The sequence below is a fragment of the Bos javanicus genome, chromosome 13, assembly GCF_032452875.1.
Source record: "Bos javanicus breed banteng chromosome 13, ARS-OSU_banteng_1.0, whole genome shotgun sequence".
NCBI classification, from domain to species: Eukaryota; Metazoa; Chordata; class Mammalia; order Artiodactyla; family Bovidae; genus Bos; species Bos javanicus.
Genome location: NC_083880.1, coordinates 79,774,343 through 79,791,946, shown reverse-complemented (window position 1 = coordinate 79,791,946; position 17,604 = coordinate 79,774,343). Strand labels below are relative to the sequence as shown.

Here is a 17,604-nt window from a genome sequence, read left to right as displayed (position 1 = left end):
ATCTTGGCCGGGCTTAATCACGTATGTGGGAAAGGCCAGGTGTCCACGGACCTTGGCTGGGCATCTGCCGGCTGTCCCCCTGCTTTGGCTAGGGCCGTCTGGCTCTGTCCACATATGTTATGGCCTCCTTCTGGGACCAGTGGGCTACTCCAAGCTTGTCCTTCTCAGGACGATGGCAGACAAAACAAGCATGCCCCTACATGTAAGCTCGTTGCAAGCCTCTGCTTGCATCCCGTTGGCTAAAGTCAGTTACCTGATTGGACCTGGTATCAAGGGGTGGGCTGAGCTCACCCACAGTGGAGGGTCATCAAAGGTTACATGGCGAAGGCCATTTTCACACCAACCAGAGTTCACTTCACCATCATCTGCTTCTCTCTGACATGCAGGTGCATTCTTGCTCTCCCCAGACCCCCACAAGTCACATCTAATCATAGAATCAGCTTTACAGACCAGGATCCTATAATCTCCATCAGGTACAGATATGGCCTCTCTTGACCTAGAGCCTTTTGAATTTGAAATAGAAAGACAAGTTGTCTGTCCCCACACTCCCAAACATCGCAGTGAAACACAGTCAGAATACTGAGAATAATCCTGCCATTCCAAGGGGAGGAACGGGAGGCACTTGGTAGTCACTGGTCCACAGACTTCTGAACTCTCTCGGGAAAGGTGCTTCCAGGTCCCCCCACTCTGAGGACAGGGAGTGTTTCTTGAGTAAGCATTGGCCCAGCTGCCTGGCTTTGGGCTCTGTCCCCTGCAGCGTCCTGTGCTGGCCTTCCTTCTCCACTTCTGAAAAGGAGTGGAAACGTACTTTTGAGAAACTTTCTCCATCTGCTTCCATCCTAGAGAAACTTGGGATCTTTCTGGATTTTATTTTACTCTAGACTGGTGACGTCGTTGCTAGTAGAGCTGCCTTAACAATGCTGTGCATCTCCTGTGTATCTGTGTGCCTCTAGACTGGTGACGTCGTTACTAGTAGAGCTGCCTTAACAACGCTGTGCATCTCCTGTGTATCTGTGTGCCAGAAGCCACACCCATACTCCTCTTGGAGACTTGCCTTTCTTCTAAACCTAATTCTAGACCCTTTGGGCATGTAGCCTTCTGGAGGTTGAAACCAGTGAGACTTTTGGGAATCCTTGTCCAGTTGAGAGGACTCAGCCGGCAGCAGCTTTATTCGTCTGGAGATTTTAACCAGGAACCTTACGCTCTCACCCCCTTTCCTCATTTGTCCTTCCCTCGGAGATCAGCTCCCTGGATATGATCTTTGTCCCCAGGCTTTTGTCTTACTTTGAAAATCTTTTGCTGGTTGGAGACGAGAAGCTTCATCCAGACCAGCACATCTTTGGCTTTCTAGATTGTCTCTAAATTCCATCTTGAAATGGCCTGTCCTTGTTCGAGTTTGTCTCTTTCCTGTGGGACCTCATCAGACACAGCTTGTAAGATACTTTCACTGTTCTGCTTAGAACTGATCTCTCTGCTCAAGTCCAAACTTCAGTGGGTACACTTTCTATCTTCTGAGTCACAACAGGCGGCAGTTTTACCAAACGTTCGCCGTTCGGTGCTGGCCATTGCCACTGTTCCCTGCTTCTGCCCGCCGCCCAGGCCCACAGTCAGCGCTACGTATTTCAGTTTCCTGTTAAGGCAGCGCTGTGCTTCTGGACGCTGATACATGTATCAGCTATCTAATGTCACAGTGACGCTGTGTAACAAAAGGCCCCAGAAAACCTCGGTGGGTGCAGCAGCGTGCCTTCCCTGTGCACGTTCGGGGATCAGCTGAGTGTCACTGGGTCAACCCTGCTGGTCTTCGTTGGGCTCACTTACAGATCTGAGAATCTGCCGGCTGTGGGCTGGGCGTCCAGTGGCCTTGGCTGCAGCAGTGCAGCTCTGCTCCGCCTCTGTCACCCTCCTTCTGGGACCAGCGGGCAAGGACAGGATTGACCCTCTCAGGCAGTGGGTGACAGAGGTGCACGTGGGCAAAGCCTAATTCACGGGCCCTGGTTCAAGGCCTACTCGCATCAAGTCTAGTTGGCACACCATCCGCCAAACCCAGTGACATGATTGAGGCTATCCTCTGGGGGTCATGGAAGGTCACCCTGCCCCTGCCGGGAGAGCCTGCATAACCACATACCTGGAAGAGGCCGTGGCTGCAGAGACGGCTAGGAGGTGGGGACCTCTGGGGACATTAAGATACTATAGCAAGTTAAGACGTTGGCATGACTGGTGGCCATTTGATTTTCTTCAGAAGTCTCTCCCACCTGAGTTAGGGGCACTGAAGGATGCATTTACAAAAGTGGGTCAGAGTCAACTTAGGGAAAGCTTGCCATTTATAGTAGCATATTTAAGTGCATCTAGAAAAGGTATATTTTCTAAAAATTTAACTGTATGCCACTTACGCAGTGTCTCCATGAAACATTCATTTCCCTTTTATAAATCTGTGGCACTTGTAAATTTTTATAAGTTGTAAGATTAATAGGAGTTTGTTTTTACCTTTTCATCTCTTGGATCAACTACCTTGTCTTAGCAGCAACCTGAACTCAAGAAAGCTCTGTCAGCTTAAATACATCAGTTGCTTGTCCATTGAGCACCATTCATTGAGTCTCACCAGGTACCAGATACTGTGGGGACCAGGTAGTGGGCAGGAACGATCGTAGTCATTAGCTTTGAGAATTTCTGGTCCTGTGGGACTGGTACTAACATTTCTGCCTCATTTAAGAAATTAATTTACGGTTAAAAGGAAAAGGACTTCCCTGGTAGCTCAGCTCGTGAAGAATCCGCCTGCAATGCAGGAGACTGGATTCTATCCCTGGGTCAGGAAGATCCCCCGGAGGAGGGCATGGCTACCCACTCCAGTATTCTTGCCTGGAGAATTCCATGAACAGAGGAGCCTGGCAGGCTTCGGTCCACAGGGTTGCAAAGAGTCGGACATGACTGAGCGACTTTCACTTTCACTTTAAAAGGAAAAAGAAGAAAATATAAAAATTTTTTTAAAAAGGAAAAAGATGATGAAGAGATTTAAAGCCTCTGCTTTCATGTCAGAAAGTGCTGTCAAGCTCTGCAACTCAGCTATGAGATTTGGTTACCTGGTTTTTCCAGGTTTGACCTTTGCTGGTTGCTTTGAAAAAAAAAAAAAATGGCAAACAGATGGTCACTAGTTGGGGCAATGATGTAATTGGAATGCCTAGTAGAACATTCTGGAGCAACAGCTCTTCCTCTGAATTCACAGACACCTCCACCCCGAGGTCCATGAGTAGAATTTAGGAGGTCCGTGAACTTGGATGAGGGAGAAAATTACATCTTCATTCTCACTGATCTTACTGGATGTGATGTGTCCTTCAGTTCTGAACATGGGCATCCAATCTGATTACAGTATGTGTGACCTTGTCGAAAGAAGTCACAGATCTTTTTATTGCAAGTATTTTTGATAGATCAAAATATAGTTTACTTTCTTCTCTATTTAGAAATTATTGTAGTCCCTAGACCCGCCACTGGGGCTTGTCACTTCATGCTCCAATAAAGCACACACATTGCCAAATCACAGATTTTTTTCTTTCAATTTTTGATAACTTCAGTACAATTAGTTTCCCTTGTCTTCCTATTGCTTTTTATTTTAGTCTACCTTGTGCATTTCAGACTTCCCTGGTGGCTCAGATGGTAAAGCGTCTGTCTACAATGCGGGAGACCTGGGTTCGAGCCCTGGGTTGGGAAGATCCCCTGGAGAAGGAAATGGCAATCCACTCCAGTACTATTGCCTGGAAAATCCCATAGACAGAGGAGCCTGGTAGGCTATAGTCTATGGGGTCGCAAAGAGTCGGACTCGACTGAGCAACTTCACTTCCCTTTGTGCATTTAAACGTCGTCCTGAGAAAGGGTCCACGGATTTCACTGCCAAACGGGGGCCCATGGCATGAAAAGGGTTACGAGCAACATTCTAAGGCAGAAGTCAGCAAACTTTTTCTTTTCTAATGGTTTGATACATTTATTTATGGCTGTGATGGGCCTTTGTTGCTGCATGTGGGCCTTCCCTCGATGCAGTAAGTAGGGGCCACCCCGCAGTCGGGGTGCGCTGGCTCCCACTGCCGTGGCGTCTCCCAGCGTGGAGCGCAGGCTCTAGGGCGCAAGGGCCCAGCAGTCACAGCACACAGGGCTACTTGCTCCAAGGCATGTGACATCTCCCAGACCAGGGACCGAACCAGCATCTCCTGCCTTGGCAGGCGGACTGTCTACCACCGAGCTACCAGGGAAGCCCAGCAAACTCTTCCATAAAGAGCCAGATAGTTAATACTGTAGGCTTTGCGGGCAGTACATTGTCTGTCACAGTTACTCATCCCTGCTGCTGCGGCATGAAAGCAATCATCAACAACACATTATCAGACGGACGCGACTGTGGTACAATAAAACTTTATTTACAGAAGTGAACTGTGGGCCGGATTTGGCCTATAGTCTGTATAGCTTACCATTCCTTGTTCAAGAGTTCTGTGTGAATGGCCTTAGTGGCACTGTAGTCATGCAAAGCGTTGTTTGGTTTGGAGCATCTTCATTTTCTCAAAGCTTGTTTAATCTGCTCCCCGCCATTGTCGAGCATCTCACGACGATGTTATAGGTCTTGTACCAAAAAGCTGGAACACAATCCCAGTCTTTTAAGTTTATGGTAAGAAAGCCTTGGTCGTACGTACAGATAATCACCCAGCACCTGAAAATACCAGCTGGAACCCGAGCTCTGCCGCATGCCACCCAGTGACTGAAGCAGTGATGTAGCCCCTCTAGGCCTCAGTCTCCTCATTCGTAAATAGTGCTGAGAATATCATTGACAGTGGTCCCCACCTCATGGGAATGTCGGGATCTTCAGATGAGACCATTCTTGTGGAATGCTCAGCAGGGCACCTGCCTTCCCAGAAGCCACCGAAGACTCTTAGCTGCTGTTTCTCTTGCTCAAACAGCATTGCAATGGGTGGGCTCACCAATTTGCTTCAGTTATCAGACAATTGGGACTTGGCATTCACTGAGGAAATAAATTTGGAATATCCATGTCCTTTCAGATGTTTGCAATTGCGCTTTTCCTGTTCATCTTTCACCGAACATGAATCTTAAAAAAAAAAAAATCAAGCAGCTGGATTTTGTAACTCCAAGAGTAAAGAACGCAGCTGGCGATGTGGGATAAATAAGTTGCACGCAATAAACACATCTTTAATGATAAAAATCTACATGAAGTATAAGCGGGGCGTCTCAATCACTGTAAAAAGGATATTCTAATGAGTGAGCACGGAGCTGACTGATTTGAAAATGTACCCTTGAATCTGTTACAACACGTAACTCAATCAGAATCAACGGATTATGCAAAATTATTCAACTGTGAACGGTTCCATAGCAGAGCGAGCACAATAACCGTAGGAAGAGCTAGCCTGATTGTTTTAAAGGATACACTGAGTGTATTCACAAATCTCATTTTACGGGGGACGATTAAGCAGCTTGATTTTCAGTCTCCATTTTCCTTCCGGGTATTATGATGGCGGTGGTGGGAAAGTTTGGGGAAAGGAAAGAAGTCCCGGACCCCCTTTTTTTTTTTTTCCCTCCCAGGGGCTGCTAGGAGCTGCAGTTAGAAGGTCTCCACCCGCCCGCCTCGGTTTACGCGGGTTTCTGGTGTGTGCTTCGGGGGGATCCGCTGTGGGTGTTGCCTGCCTGTTCTTATCGAAACTCACCTTGTGTTGACAGGGGACGCCCCCTTCCAGTGCTGGCTCTGTAGCGCCAAGTTCAAAATCAGCTCGGACTTGAAAAGGCACATGCGCGTGCACTCGGGGGAGAAGCCTTTCAAGTGTGAGTTCTGCAGTGTCCGCTGCACCATGAAGGGGAACCTCAAGTCGCACATCCGCATCAAGCACAGCGGGAACAGCTTCAAGTGTCCGCACTGCGACTTCCTGGGGGACAGCAAGGCCACGCTCCGCAAGCACAGCCGGCTGCACCAGGCCGAGCACCCCGAGAAGTGCCCCGACTGCAGCTACTCGTGCCCCAGCAAGGCCGCCCTGCGCGTGCACAGCCGCGTGCACTGCCCCGACCGGCCCTTCAAGTGCAGCCACTGCAGCTTCGACACCAAGCAGCCCAGCAACCTGGCCAAGCACGTGAAGAAGTTCCACGGCGACGCGCTCAAGAGCGAGGCGGCGGAGCGGAGAGATGTGGGCAGGTCGAGCGGCCGCCAGGCGGCCAAGCTGGACGCCAAGAAGACCTTCCACTGCGACCGCTGCGACGCCTCGTTCATGCGCGAGGACTCGCTCCGCAGCCACAAGCGGCAGCACAGTGAGTACGGCGACGGCAAGGGCGCCGACGTGACGGTGCTGCAGTTCCAGGTGGACGCCGGCAAGCCGCCCGCCGCGCCCCTGGCCGTGGGGCACCTCCAGGTGCCCCTCCCGCCCACCCCGGCGCCCCAGTTCAGCGAGGGCAGGGTCAAAATCATCGTCGGCCACCAAGTGCCCCAGGCCAGCACCATCGTCCAGGCGGCGGCGGCCGCCGTGAACATTGTGCAGCCCACCTTGGTGGCGCCGAACCCCGAGGAGCTGCGGGGCAACAGCCGGCTGCAGATCCTCCGCCAGGTCAACCTGATCGCGCCCCCTCCGCCCTCTGGCTGCTCCAGCGAGGCCGCGGCGCTCCCCCAGCCGGCTGTCCTGCTGACCACCCACGACCAGACGGAGGGCGCCACTCTGCACCAGACCCTCATCCCCACCACCCCGGGCGGCCCCCAGGAAGGCTCTGGCAACCAGACTTTCATCACCAGCTCGGGCATCACGTGCACTGACTTCGAGGGCCTGAACGCCCTGATTCAGGAGGGGGCTGCCGAAGTGACCGTGGTCAGCGACGGAGGCCAGAGCATCGCAGTGGCCACCACGGCGCCGCCCATATTCTCCACGTCCCAGCAAGAGCTCCCCAAGCAGACTTACTCCATCATCCAAGGGGGTGCCCACCCAGCCCTGCTCTGTCCCGCGGATTCCATCCCAGACTAGAGCTTATAAAACAAGAGAAAGGGGGGAAAGGGGAGTGACACAACAAAGAAGTCAGAGAATTCTGTGAGAGGTTTGCCTTTACTGTTTTCAAGGGCTGTTGTGAAAAACGCCTCGCCCCCATAATAAATTGCAATTTTATACTGCTCACTGTAATTTTTTTACGCTGTGATGATTTTGAGACCTCTGAATCACCATATTGTAACTGCTGTAGAGTCTTCAGTGATACCAACATGATCCCATTTAGGGGTTGGAATGAAATGAGTAGTGAATACATCTGTTCGCTTCCAACTTGATTTCCCAACTTTAATAAAGGATTTTTCCATCTCATTAAATTTGTGTAGTAGATGGTACTTCTCAGCCTGTTGGAAGCTTCCATTCTGAAATCCCCCAAGTGTTTGGGGTAATCAATCGTGTTTTAATACATGGATACAAATCTGTTGGCATGAAGGACCATTTTCTACATAATGCTACATGGATATTTGACTAAAACAGCTTGGTGCAAATGAGGGGGGGAAAGGAAAGGTTTCCTAATAAGTTGATACATGATTCAGACATAACAAATGTTAATGATCTTTAGAGTCACCGTATGATTTGGGTTATTGGGGGGTGTGTTATATAATTAAAGAGAACTTGAAGAAGCAAAGATTCTTAGTCCTCTCTCATGAGTAGTATGTAAGCGTCTTACCTTCTTCACAGTCAAATATGTGTGGTGCCTAAAGTGACCCAAATATCGTTTTTATTTTAAAACTTCAGAGTGACGAACCTGACATTTCTGTTTAGATGCTAATATAATGCAAGTTTCTGTTAGCCTTTAGGACAATTTTCGAGGATACTGTTGCGTTAGATATTAATATACATGCAGTCCCAGGGATCAGACAAACGAGATTGGAAAAGCATCTATGTTTTTCCGAAGTGTGTGGGCTGTACAGAGAAGAAAATTCAAATTTTACTATTTTGAATTGAAATTCTGTGTGATCAGTAGGTGGCGCCAGAGAGTAGTCTCAAGTCTCCGTACTTCAAAGACCGGAGGCTTCCCTGGGTCTCAGGGAAGGTAAAGGCTCAGCTGGTAAAGAATCCACCTGCAATGCAGGAGACCCGAGTTCGATCCCTGGATCGGGAAGATCCCCTGGCGAAGGGGAGGGCTACCCACGCCAGTATTCTTGCCTGAAGAATTTCAGACAAAGGAGCCTCGAGGGCTACATAGTGGATGGGATCGCAGAGTGGGACACAACTGAGCAAATAACACGTTCACTTTCAAAAACCTGAATTAGGGTCTTCATCTCTGATTTCCAGCTTCTAGCATTATCTCCAACTCGGGATGGGCTCTTAGTAAACCCTACATGAATGAAACATGCTGTCACAGAGCATCAGCACGGACTGGTCAGGAGGGGAGGTTACACTTGGGAGAGAAGCGTATTTAAAGTGAGAGAACATTTTAGGTACATTTACCAGTTTGTAATAACACACTAAGAAACTATGCAAAATGGAGATGCCAGAAACCTTAAGGGTTGCCTGTTAGAAAGCCAGCTTTCCGTAAGACACACAGAGTTCAAGCTGGGTTTTGTCTTCTATTTTTGACCCCTTCTATTTGAACACAGTCTTGATAATTCATATATCTTCTTTGCCAGAATTTATTTTCATGTCAGCAATGGTAATAATGCATCATTAACTGTGGTTTGATAAGAAATCAAAACAACTTGCAGTTTACTCTTAGTATTTTGGTTATTTTTTCACTTTAGGGTTATTACTTGCAGCTCTTTGAGAAAATATTCAGCCCCTAAATTCCAACTGGGAAACTCTCACGAACCTATGTTCTACATGGTTCTTTTTCCCAGTGTGCCCCTTGTTTCAACTTTTAAATGATATTTTTCCTGCTTATAAATGTTATATAGTCAAGGTAGAAAATATGGGAACCATGTTACAACTCTTCCTCCAACGTACAAACGGGTTATGTCCTGATAAAGCCATTGTTAAGTTGAAAATATTACTTAAGTCGAAAATATCAATGTCAAAAATTCATTTAATGCAGCTAATCTACCAAACACAGCTTAGCTTCACCTACCTTAAACATGCTCAGAACACTTACATTAGCCGACAGCTGGGCTAGTACAAAGCCCAAGAAACCTGTTTTGTAGCAGGATATGGAATATCTCATGTAATGTATTGACTGCAGAAACGGACAGTCATGGGTTGGAGGGATACAGAATGGCTGTAGGTGCATCACTGTTCATCTGTGGGATCCCATGGCTGAGTCACTGCCACTGCCCAGCATTGGGAGAGATGGTCAGACTGCAGAGTGCTAGCCAGGAAAAGAGCAAAATTCAAAGTACGGTTCCGTTGAATGCATATTGCTTTCGTACCATCAAAAAGTTAAAAAATTGTAAGTTGAGCCATCGTATAAATTGGGGACCATTTGCATATATATTAAGAAAAATTCAAAGACACAATTTTTACTCCCAGATGTAAAAATTGTGACCATTTTGCTGTACTTTCTTCTCATCTCTATTTTCTGTGCTCGTGTGTGTTTCCTGCTCCGGTTGCAGAGCCGGGGTTGAATTGAGCACGCTGGTTTCTCTTTATATACTGTACTTGTCTTCATACCATTATATCTCCACAGAGCTGCGGCTCTCCATTTATACATGTAAGGCACATACACATACATGCACATACACACACGTGCATATTTGGATTTTTTTAACAAACTACAACAGGAAAACTTGTTCTTCATGACAAACTATATATAGAGCTGAACAAAAATCAAGACCATGACCTCCAGCCTGTTCTTACCCCACCCAAGGTAAGTGAGTTCTCTAACCAGGAGAGGTTTGTCCTTATTTTTGTAGTATGGCACTGTCTACATTTCTCTCTGCTGTGAAAAATGAAAGTGTTAGGCGTTCAGTCGTGTCTGACTCTGTGTGACCCCATGGACTGTAGCCCACCAGGCTCCTCTGCCCATGGGATTCTCCAGGCAAGAATACTGAAGGGGGTTGCCATTCCCTACTCCAGGGGATCTTCCCCACCGGGGAATCGAACCCAGATCTCCAGATACTTTACTGTCTGAGCCCAGTAAAGGTCGTTCCTTATTTTTGTAGTGTCACACTGTGTACATTTCCTTCTACCTGGCTCTTACTGTCCCACTTACTAACAGTACCGTGTGTCAGGACAGCAACACCTAACTGTTTTTAAGCAAGAGGTAGAGTGTGAATTACCATGTTGTAAACACCCACCTCCACATTCGTGGATATTTGGGTCGTTTGGGGGTTTGTCTCCCATCACAAACTGCCATAGTAAATGTCTTGCATAATCCCTCGTGTTCGTTTGTGCTTTCTTTTCTTTCTGTAGGTTAGATTTCTCAGAGTGAGTGTCAGTGAGTTTCTGTAGTTTGCACTTGCGTAGATTCAGATGACTTTTTCAAAATGATAGTCTCACTGGGATATGAGCCCCGGCCATCACCAACCTCGGGTGTTACTGATCTTTTGAGGTTTAGTCGATCTGACGTGTGAAAATGGCAATCAGGACTCTGCATTCCCCGAGTTTGTGCTTTGGTCTGCCTCTCCCTGATGCCTCCGCGTAGGCTTCTGATTATTTGCATTTTTCTTACCTATGAACTTTAAACTCACACTCTCTCATTTTTCTCCTTGGGTTGTTGGGCACCTGGGACATGAACCCCATGTCTGTCACATGGATACCCTTTTTCACTGTACATTCCTGTGAAACTTTCCAATTTTTTTCTGTAATGTTCTATTTGGATTTTATATCTCAACCTGATATATTTTGGTACTATGGACTTTGCAAAAGGAAAAAAAAAACATTCGTTTCACTCTAAATTTTCAAATCTGTACTATGTAATTCCACTTAGTCTCTTAAAATTATTTAGAATCTTCAGTATTTTTTTGGTCTAACAGCTTTCTGATTACCTTTTTTGGTTTGTTTGTTTGTGGGGTTTTGTGAAAGGTTTTTGGGGTTTTTTGTCTGACTTTTGCTTTTGTTTTGTTGTCGTTATTGGGTTTGGGTTTTTTGGGTTCTGTTTGTTTGCTTGTTTGTTTTTGGTATTTTCAGTTTTCTCCTTAGGTAGTCTGCCAAGAGTTTATCTTGTTTATGTAAAAGTAAAGCTTTTGCTTTTATTTATTCTTTCTCTACTCCTCCTCCATTTTATTCACTTAAGCATTTATCTTTATTTCAGTATTGTCTTTATTAATTCTTTCCCCTGTTTTTCTTTCAGTTTATTTTATTAGTCTAATTTCCTGTATTAAGTTCAGCCTTATTTTCAGCCTTTAATAGTAAAAGCATTTAAACCTATATATTTTCCAGTATGACTTAAAGATCATTTTTTTCAAAGTTTTAAAATCATGACTGTCATACAAATATAAAGTGAACAGGCATTAGCAATTTTATTTAATTCATTAAGTAATGAAGGAATCAGTAAGATGTTACAACAGGTTCCAAGGAGAATTCAATGAATGAACACTTAAACAGGCAATCAGGAATACTGAAGTGAGTTCACAGACAGATGCAAAATTGATCAATGTCTACAGGGCAACCACCAGCTGCATTCCACCCACAAAGTCTGTTTGCATTCTTACATGTTTTTTGCATTATCGTATGTTTCTGTAACTCACAAAGTTGTGAAATATCTCAAAAACACTGACAGGCGTTGACCCCTATAGAATTAGGGAATCCCAGGCCTGGGATGTCTCAGGACCAGCCAGTAATCTTTGCCTATTTCCAAGTCTTTCAGAAATTTTCTTGACATCCATATCTCTACAGATTTTTATATGAAGTGTCTTTTCAAAAATTTCTGATTCTTTGTTATTCCAGTTTCAGGGTTGGTTGGTTGGTTTGGTGGGTCAGGGGGATAAAACCCAAGAGGTTTATTTCTTATTTTTTTAAGTAAGTACAATTTGTGAAACTACATTTTGGGTTTTGATATTAATGTTTTGATCTGAGAATATGACCTGTAAAATATGTGCTTTTGGTAATTTATTAGTTTTCTTTATGGCCATGCACATGACCAATTTTTGTAAATGTATGATGGAGATCTATGAATTAAGCATGTTGATTTTGTTATTCAGATTTTCTGAATCCCTCTTAGTTTTTGTCTATTTGGTAAACTTTGAAATAAGTATTTTTAAACCTTTCACTATCATTATGTTTTTTTATCAAGCTTTTCTTGTATTGCTGTGTTTTATTCTATTTTGTCACATGTTGTTTGATGCGTATAATTTTGTGGCTGTGATGTGTTCTTTGTCAATTTTACAATTTATCCGTTATGTCTGATCTTTCCATTTGAAAGCTTTTGGCCTTAAATTATACTTCATTTTGTGACAATATTCTAAGACTTATTTTATATTTTATTATATTTGCTCAGATCATCTTTGCCCACTCTGTGGTTTAATATCTTTCTTTAATAGCATCTCTTTGTCTTTGGTTGGAGAATTCAAACTGTTTGCATTTATCATAGTAACATATTCCTAGTATTATTCATTTCTGTCTTATTTAATATTTACCACTTATTAAACTTTGTGATTTTCTTCTTTTCCCTTTCTAGCTTTTCACTTTGTTCTCAATAGTTCTTAAATATGTCTCCATTCTGCTAATAGTTACTTTCTAAACTTTAGTGATTATTCTTAAATTGCTTCCTCTACTGTTATATCAAATATAAATATTCACCAGGCGCCAACCTTTCATTAAGAATCTGCGTCCTCCTAAGAGCAGACTGTCGGACCACATCTCTTTCTACACCCCCCTCCCCAGATCCTGGGTTTTGCTGAGATAGCTTCTGGATTGTTTACTTCCAGGCTTTTGTTAAATTTTACCCTACAAAATGTCCCTAGGTTACAATTCCCAAATTACCATCACCCACTGCTGCTGCTGCTAAGTCGCTTCAGTCGTGTCCGACTCTGCGTGACCCCATAGACGACAGCCCACCAGGCTCCCCCGGCCCTGGGATTCTCCAGGCAAGAACACTGGCGTGGGGTGCCATTTCCTTCATCCACTGAGATACAATAAAAGTTACAACGTTCATTATTCACCATAGTGCCTTATACTCTTTTTCCTGTATCATGTCTTTACTCTGATTTTTATCCTTATTCCATTAATCTCCTGAGTATATTCCTCAAAAAGGTCACATAGGTTGGTATTTCTTTTGTCCTGGCAGAGGAATAATACCTTTGGACAGAGGGTTCTTTTAAGTCGTCTTTAAAATCTGTTCTCATGGAGATGAAAAGTTTGATACTGATCTGATCCAGTGACCTGCAAAACTGAGATAGAATGGCAGTGTTGCTGGGGGGAAAAGTCGGGAAGTCTCTCATCTCAGCCAATCAGATTGAAAGAACCAGTCTCTGAGACTTCCAGATCTGAAACGAATCATTTCATCCAAATACTCAGCAAAAAAATTATGGTTCTATAAATTGAAACACATTTTTTATTCCCTTTGACCATAGGGCTCCAAGCTTTAAACATTTCTTTACATCAAATTATCATTAGAAACAACTTTTTGTTGTTGTTATGTTGTTAACATGTTTTGATAATTAAAATTTTTAAAATTTACAGACAAGCCTAGTTTTTAATCAGCTTATATATCTGTGATGACCATTATTTAAAAGTTTTTATCAGCTGCCAGAATCAGTTTTCTTTTTTATTGATGTAAATAAACCCTGAGAAGTCTCAGTCACATAACTAAGGATGTGGACATAGAAAGTGTGTTGTTTCAGCAATGCTTCTCAATTATTTAAATTCCTTCTGAGTTAAATGCCAGAAAATCATACAACAATCAATCATAATTAATTGGGTCAATTTTGTTAAAAGCAAAGAACTGAAAACCACCTGAGATTTCCTTCCCAGTGGAGCACTTACTCTCTCGACCTCGGCACCATCAGTCACCTTCTGGGTGTGTTCTTAGATGATCAGTTTTAGGGAAATGTACACTTAGAATTGGAGGGTCTGAGAACTGATTTCCTCAGTCATGCCCACACACCTCTTGAGAAATCTTTTATATTCCCAAACACAAGAACCCGAACTAAAGGCCCTTGCTATGGAGCAGGGTTTAGCAAACTTCTGTAAACCAGAGACAACAGTGAAGGAGAGGGTATGGTTGTGTTCCAATAAAACTTTATTTATGGACATTGACATCTGAATTTCATATAGTTTTCAAGTGTCACAAACTATTATTTTTCTTTTTTTTTTTCCAACCATTTTTTTAAAATGTGAAAACCATTCTTGACTCACAGACCACACGAAAACAGGTGTGTTGGGCCATAGTTTGCCAATCCTTGCCCTAGTACACCTGCACAGAGGAGGCACATAACAATTTTTATTAGGTAAATACCAACAGTGATCTTCAGTGATAAGAAGCTAACATTTACTGACTGAGGATGTGCCATGCACGCATGCACGCTAAGTCACTTCAGTCATGTCCGACTCTTTGCAACCCCATGGACTGTAGCCCACCAGGCTCCTCTGTCCAACATGGTGCTAAATGCTGAACGCAGTTATCTCAGCCTCCTAACAGCCCACAAGGGAGGCACAATTATTACCCACATTGTGCAGAAACAGATGTTTCCCAACTTGCCTGGTGTAAGAATCACCTGGAAACCTTGTTAAAAAGGCCCACAGCCACAGCCCAGCTCTGGGAATACCAATACAGAGCACCTGTGAGGGGGCCTGAGAATCTGTGTTTTAGAAATAGCACCGCGGACTATTTTTCTGATCCAGACAACATGGGAAATACTAAAGAATCAAAGGCTCAGAAAAGGTAAGAAACCCACCCAAGGTCACACAGCAAATCCCCTTGTAATGTTTCAACCAACAGCCCACACTCAAATCACCTACCCCCATTCGAATCAGCATGTTTTCTCTGGTCACGACCTTCATCCAGTCTGGTAAATCTGGGATTCTTCTCTACTCCCACCCACCCCTGGACCTCCCTGGAATATTAAATGGGACTGGGAAGCCGTTGCTGGTGTGCCTGCCGCCCCCGCCCCCAGATGTGAGTGACAGATGTGTTTTGTTGCATGTTGGTTCACAGCTATAATTTGGGAAATTCAAAGGTAGAATCTTTGCTCTGAGCTTCTCACACACAGAATAAGATCTGTGTTTGATCTAAGAGAGTAAAATATAAGCCTGTTAGCATTCTTCCAAAAGGAAAAGGCCAAAAAAGTAAATAAGCAAATGGTGCTCCTCGGGGAATGTTAGCTCCTGGGAGAGTTGTTTATTTCTAGAGAAGCAATACCACATTTATATCATGTATATAGAGACCGTGTGGTCCATTATCCAGTCTGGGACAGAGTGAGGCGGCACTGCTGCTGATTAGGACGGGAGAGCAGGTCTAAGTAGCTTCCAACACACCCTTAGCACCCATTCCAAGGGAAGCCCAAGCCCAGAAGCTGTAAAATAACGCCTAATGCTTTGCCCTAGAGATGGAAGACAGCAACACAACATAGGGCAAAGGTCAGAGTTTCATATCCCACGGGTCTGTCTTCCAAGAAAAATAACAAGTCACACGCCACAGAGCTGATGGAGTTTGAGTTTTGAGTTTTAAAGATAAATGTACTATTACTATAAATGTATCATCTTTATCTGTTCATTCTCCGCCGTGTGACTGTATTCCTATTTCCAATGTTAGTAGGCATAGTGGATTAGATTTCTATTTCCAACCCGGCCCCCCTTCCCTGGGACTGAGTCATCCTTACCCACCGTCGCCCGTCGGTATCGTGGTGGGTAGAGTGGCTGCCTGGCCCCGTTGGCTCTGGGCGAAGCTTTGTGATTTGCTCTGGCCAATGAAGCTGATGGGAAGAGGGGTTCTCACTGTGCCTGTACAGCTTGGCTCTTCCTGTCACTCTCTCGTGACCCGTCACGAGAAGAACATGCCCCGTGTAGATAAAGACCCAAGGAAAAATGAGCAGCCACATGGAGTTGACCTGAACCTAACCCAACAGAGCCACAGTGACTCCCAGATCCGTGAAAAAGAACATAAAGATTTGTTGTCAAAAGCCATGGAGATTTTGAGGTTGTGACACAGCAAAAGCTAACACAGGAGACTATTTGTGAACGTCCTCAATTTACGATTGTCTACTGAATTGCGTAGCCCGCGTTTAGCATTTACCTGAATAAGTAAGACAAAGTTTTCCCTACAATACCACTTTAAAGTCACTTTCAACACAAGTATGATGAAAAAAGTATTTGTCCTTATAAACTGTGAATGCAAATCCAGCTGGTCTCTTCTTCACATCTTACCTCCTTTTCCTTTTCCTTTTTTTTTAATTTTTGTCAGTTCCCTTTTTTCAGAAAGGGAAAGAAAACTGCCCAGAGGGCTCCCCACTTGGTCTGCCCAAGACCTGTTAGTCTCCCAGTGGGCGTCTTTGGTTCGAAGTAGCATTTTCCCTGCTGGCTCTGAGACTCAGCGCATTCCAGAAGATACATGAGAGGGACAAAGCGCTGGAGATGCTTCAGCTTTTAAGAGAGTTTACACCTTTTCTTAAAGAGGGTTCCATTCACTTCTACCTGACTCTAAGTTACTATGTGTCTTCAGAAAGATCAGCAGAGTTCAGGTTGATTTGAAAGATTTTTATGTTGAAGGATCCATGAGAACTTAAAATTTTTTCAGTACTAAAAGTTATTGCAAGTTAGTAAGTTGGCAATCATCTTTACAGACCTTCCCACCTAATCCAGTGTAGACAGCAGGAGTGCATGCTAAGTCACCTCCATCGTGTCCGACTCTGCAATGCTATGGACTGTGGCCGCCAGGCTCCTCTGCCCATGGAATTCTCCAGGCAAGAATACTGGAGTGGGCTGCCATTTCCTCCTCCAGGAGATCTTCCCAACCCAGGGATCGAACCCAGGTCTCTGCATTGCAGGCGGATTCTTTACCATCTGAGCCACTAGGGGTAAAAAAAAAAAAAAAAGTGGGCTCTTCGAAGCAGTTTGTTAGAGCTGGTTCTATGAAGTGCACGTGGATATCACTGAAAGCCCTCACAAGCCTGGGTTGTACAGCAGGCCCGTGGAGAAGTGGAACCTGGATGGCAGTGGTTAGGAAGAAAGGCTCTGGAGTCAGATCAATGTGGGTTAGAATCCCAGCTCCGTATCATCCCAGAGAATGGAAATGGCCCAGACAAGTGACGTAACCTCTCTGAACCTCAGTTTCGTCTTCTGTATAATTGAGGTAATAACCATGCCTGCCTTATAGTACTGTAAAGAAGAGTTAAATAAAATAATGCATGTTAAATAGAATAATGCATGTTAAGGTACAGAAAATTGGCAAAGGGGAGAAGAGAGAGGGGACAAATTAGGAGTGTGGGATTAACAGATACACATACTACATGTAAAACAGATAGGGAGCAAGGATAAACGGTATAGCCATATCCATTATCTTATAATAACCTATAATGGAATATAACCTACAAAACTACTGAATCACTATACTGTATACCTGAGACTCACATAATATTGTAAAGCAACCATACTTCAATTTAAAAAGAAAAACAAAAAGAGTAATATATGTTAGGTACCTAACACATGTGAAAATGCTCAGTCGTGTCCAGCTCTTTGCGGCCCCGTGGACTATACAGTCCACGGCATTCTCCGGGACAGAATGCTGGAGTGGGTAGCCTTTCCCTTCTCC

The 17,604-nt window shown here is 44.5% G+C and overlaps 1 protein-coding gene across 6 annotated transcripts in view; it reads left to right on the top strand.

The window, feature by feature from the left end:
• Positions 1 to 17,604, top strand: part of ZFP64 (ZFP64 zinc finger protein) — a 75,899-nt gene that overhangs the window by 27,016 nt on the left and 31,279 nt on the right. For 2 of the 6 annotated variants that reach the window (XM_061437980.1, XM_061437979.1), the window contains exon 6: positions 5,707 to 7,139. The exons of the other annotated variants lie outside the window; for them this stretch is intronic. In XM_061437980.1, coding sequence (XP_061293964.1) covers positions 5,707 to 6,986 — 1,280 coding nt within the window. In that variant the 3' untranslated portion in view covers positions 6,987 to 7,139. Of the gene's footprint in view, positions 1 to 5,706; positions 7,140 to 17,604 lie in introns of those variants that run through there. 6 annotated transcript variants of the gene reach the window in all.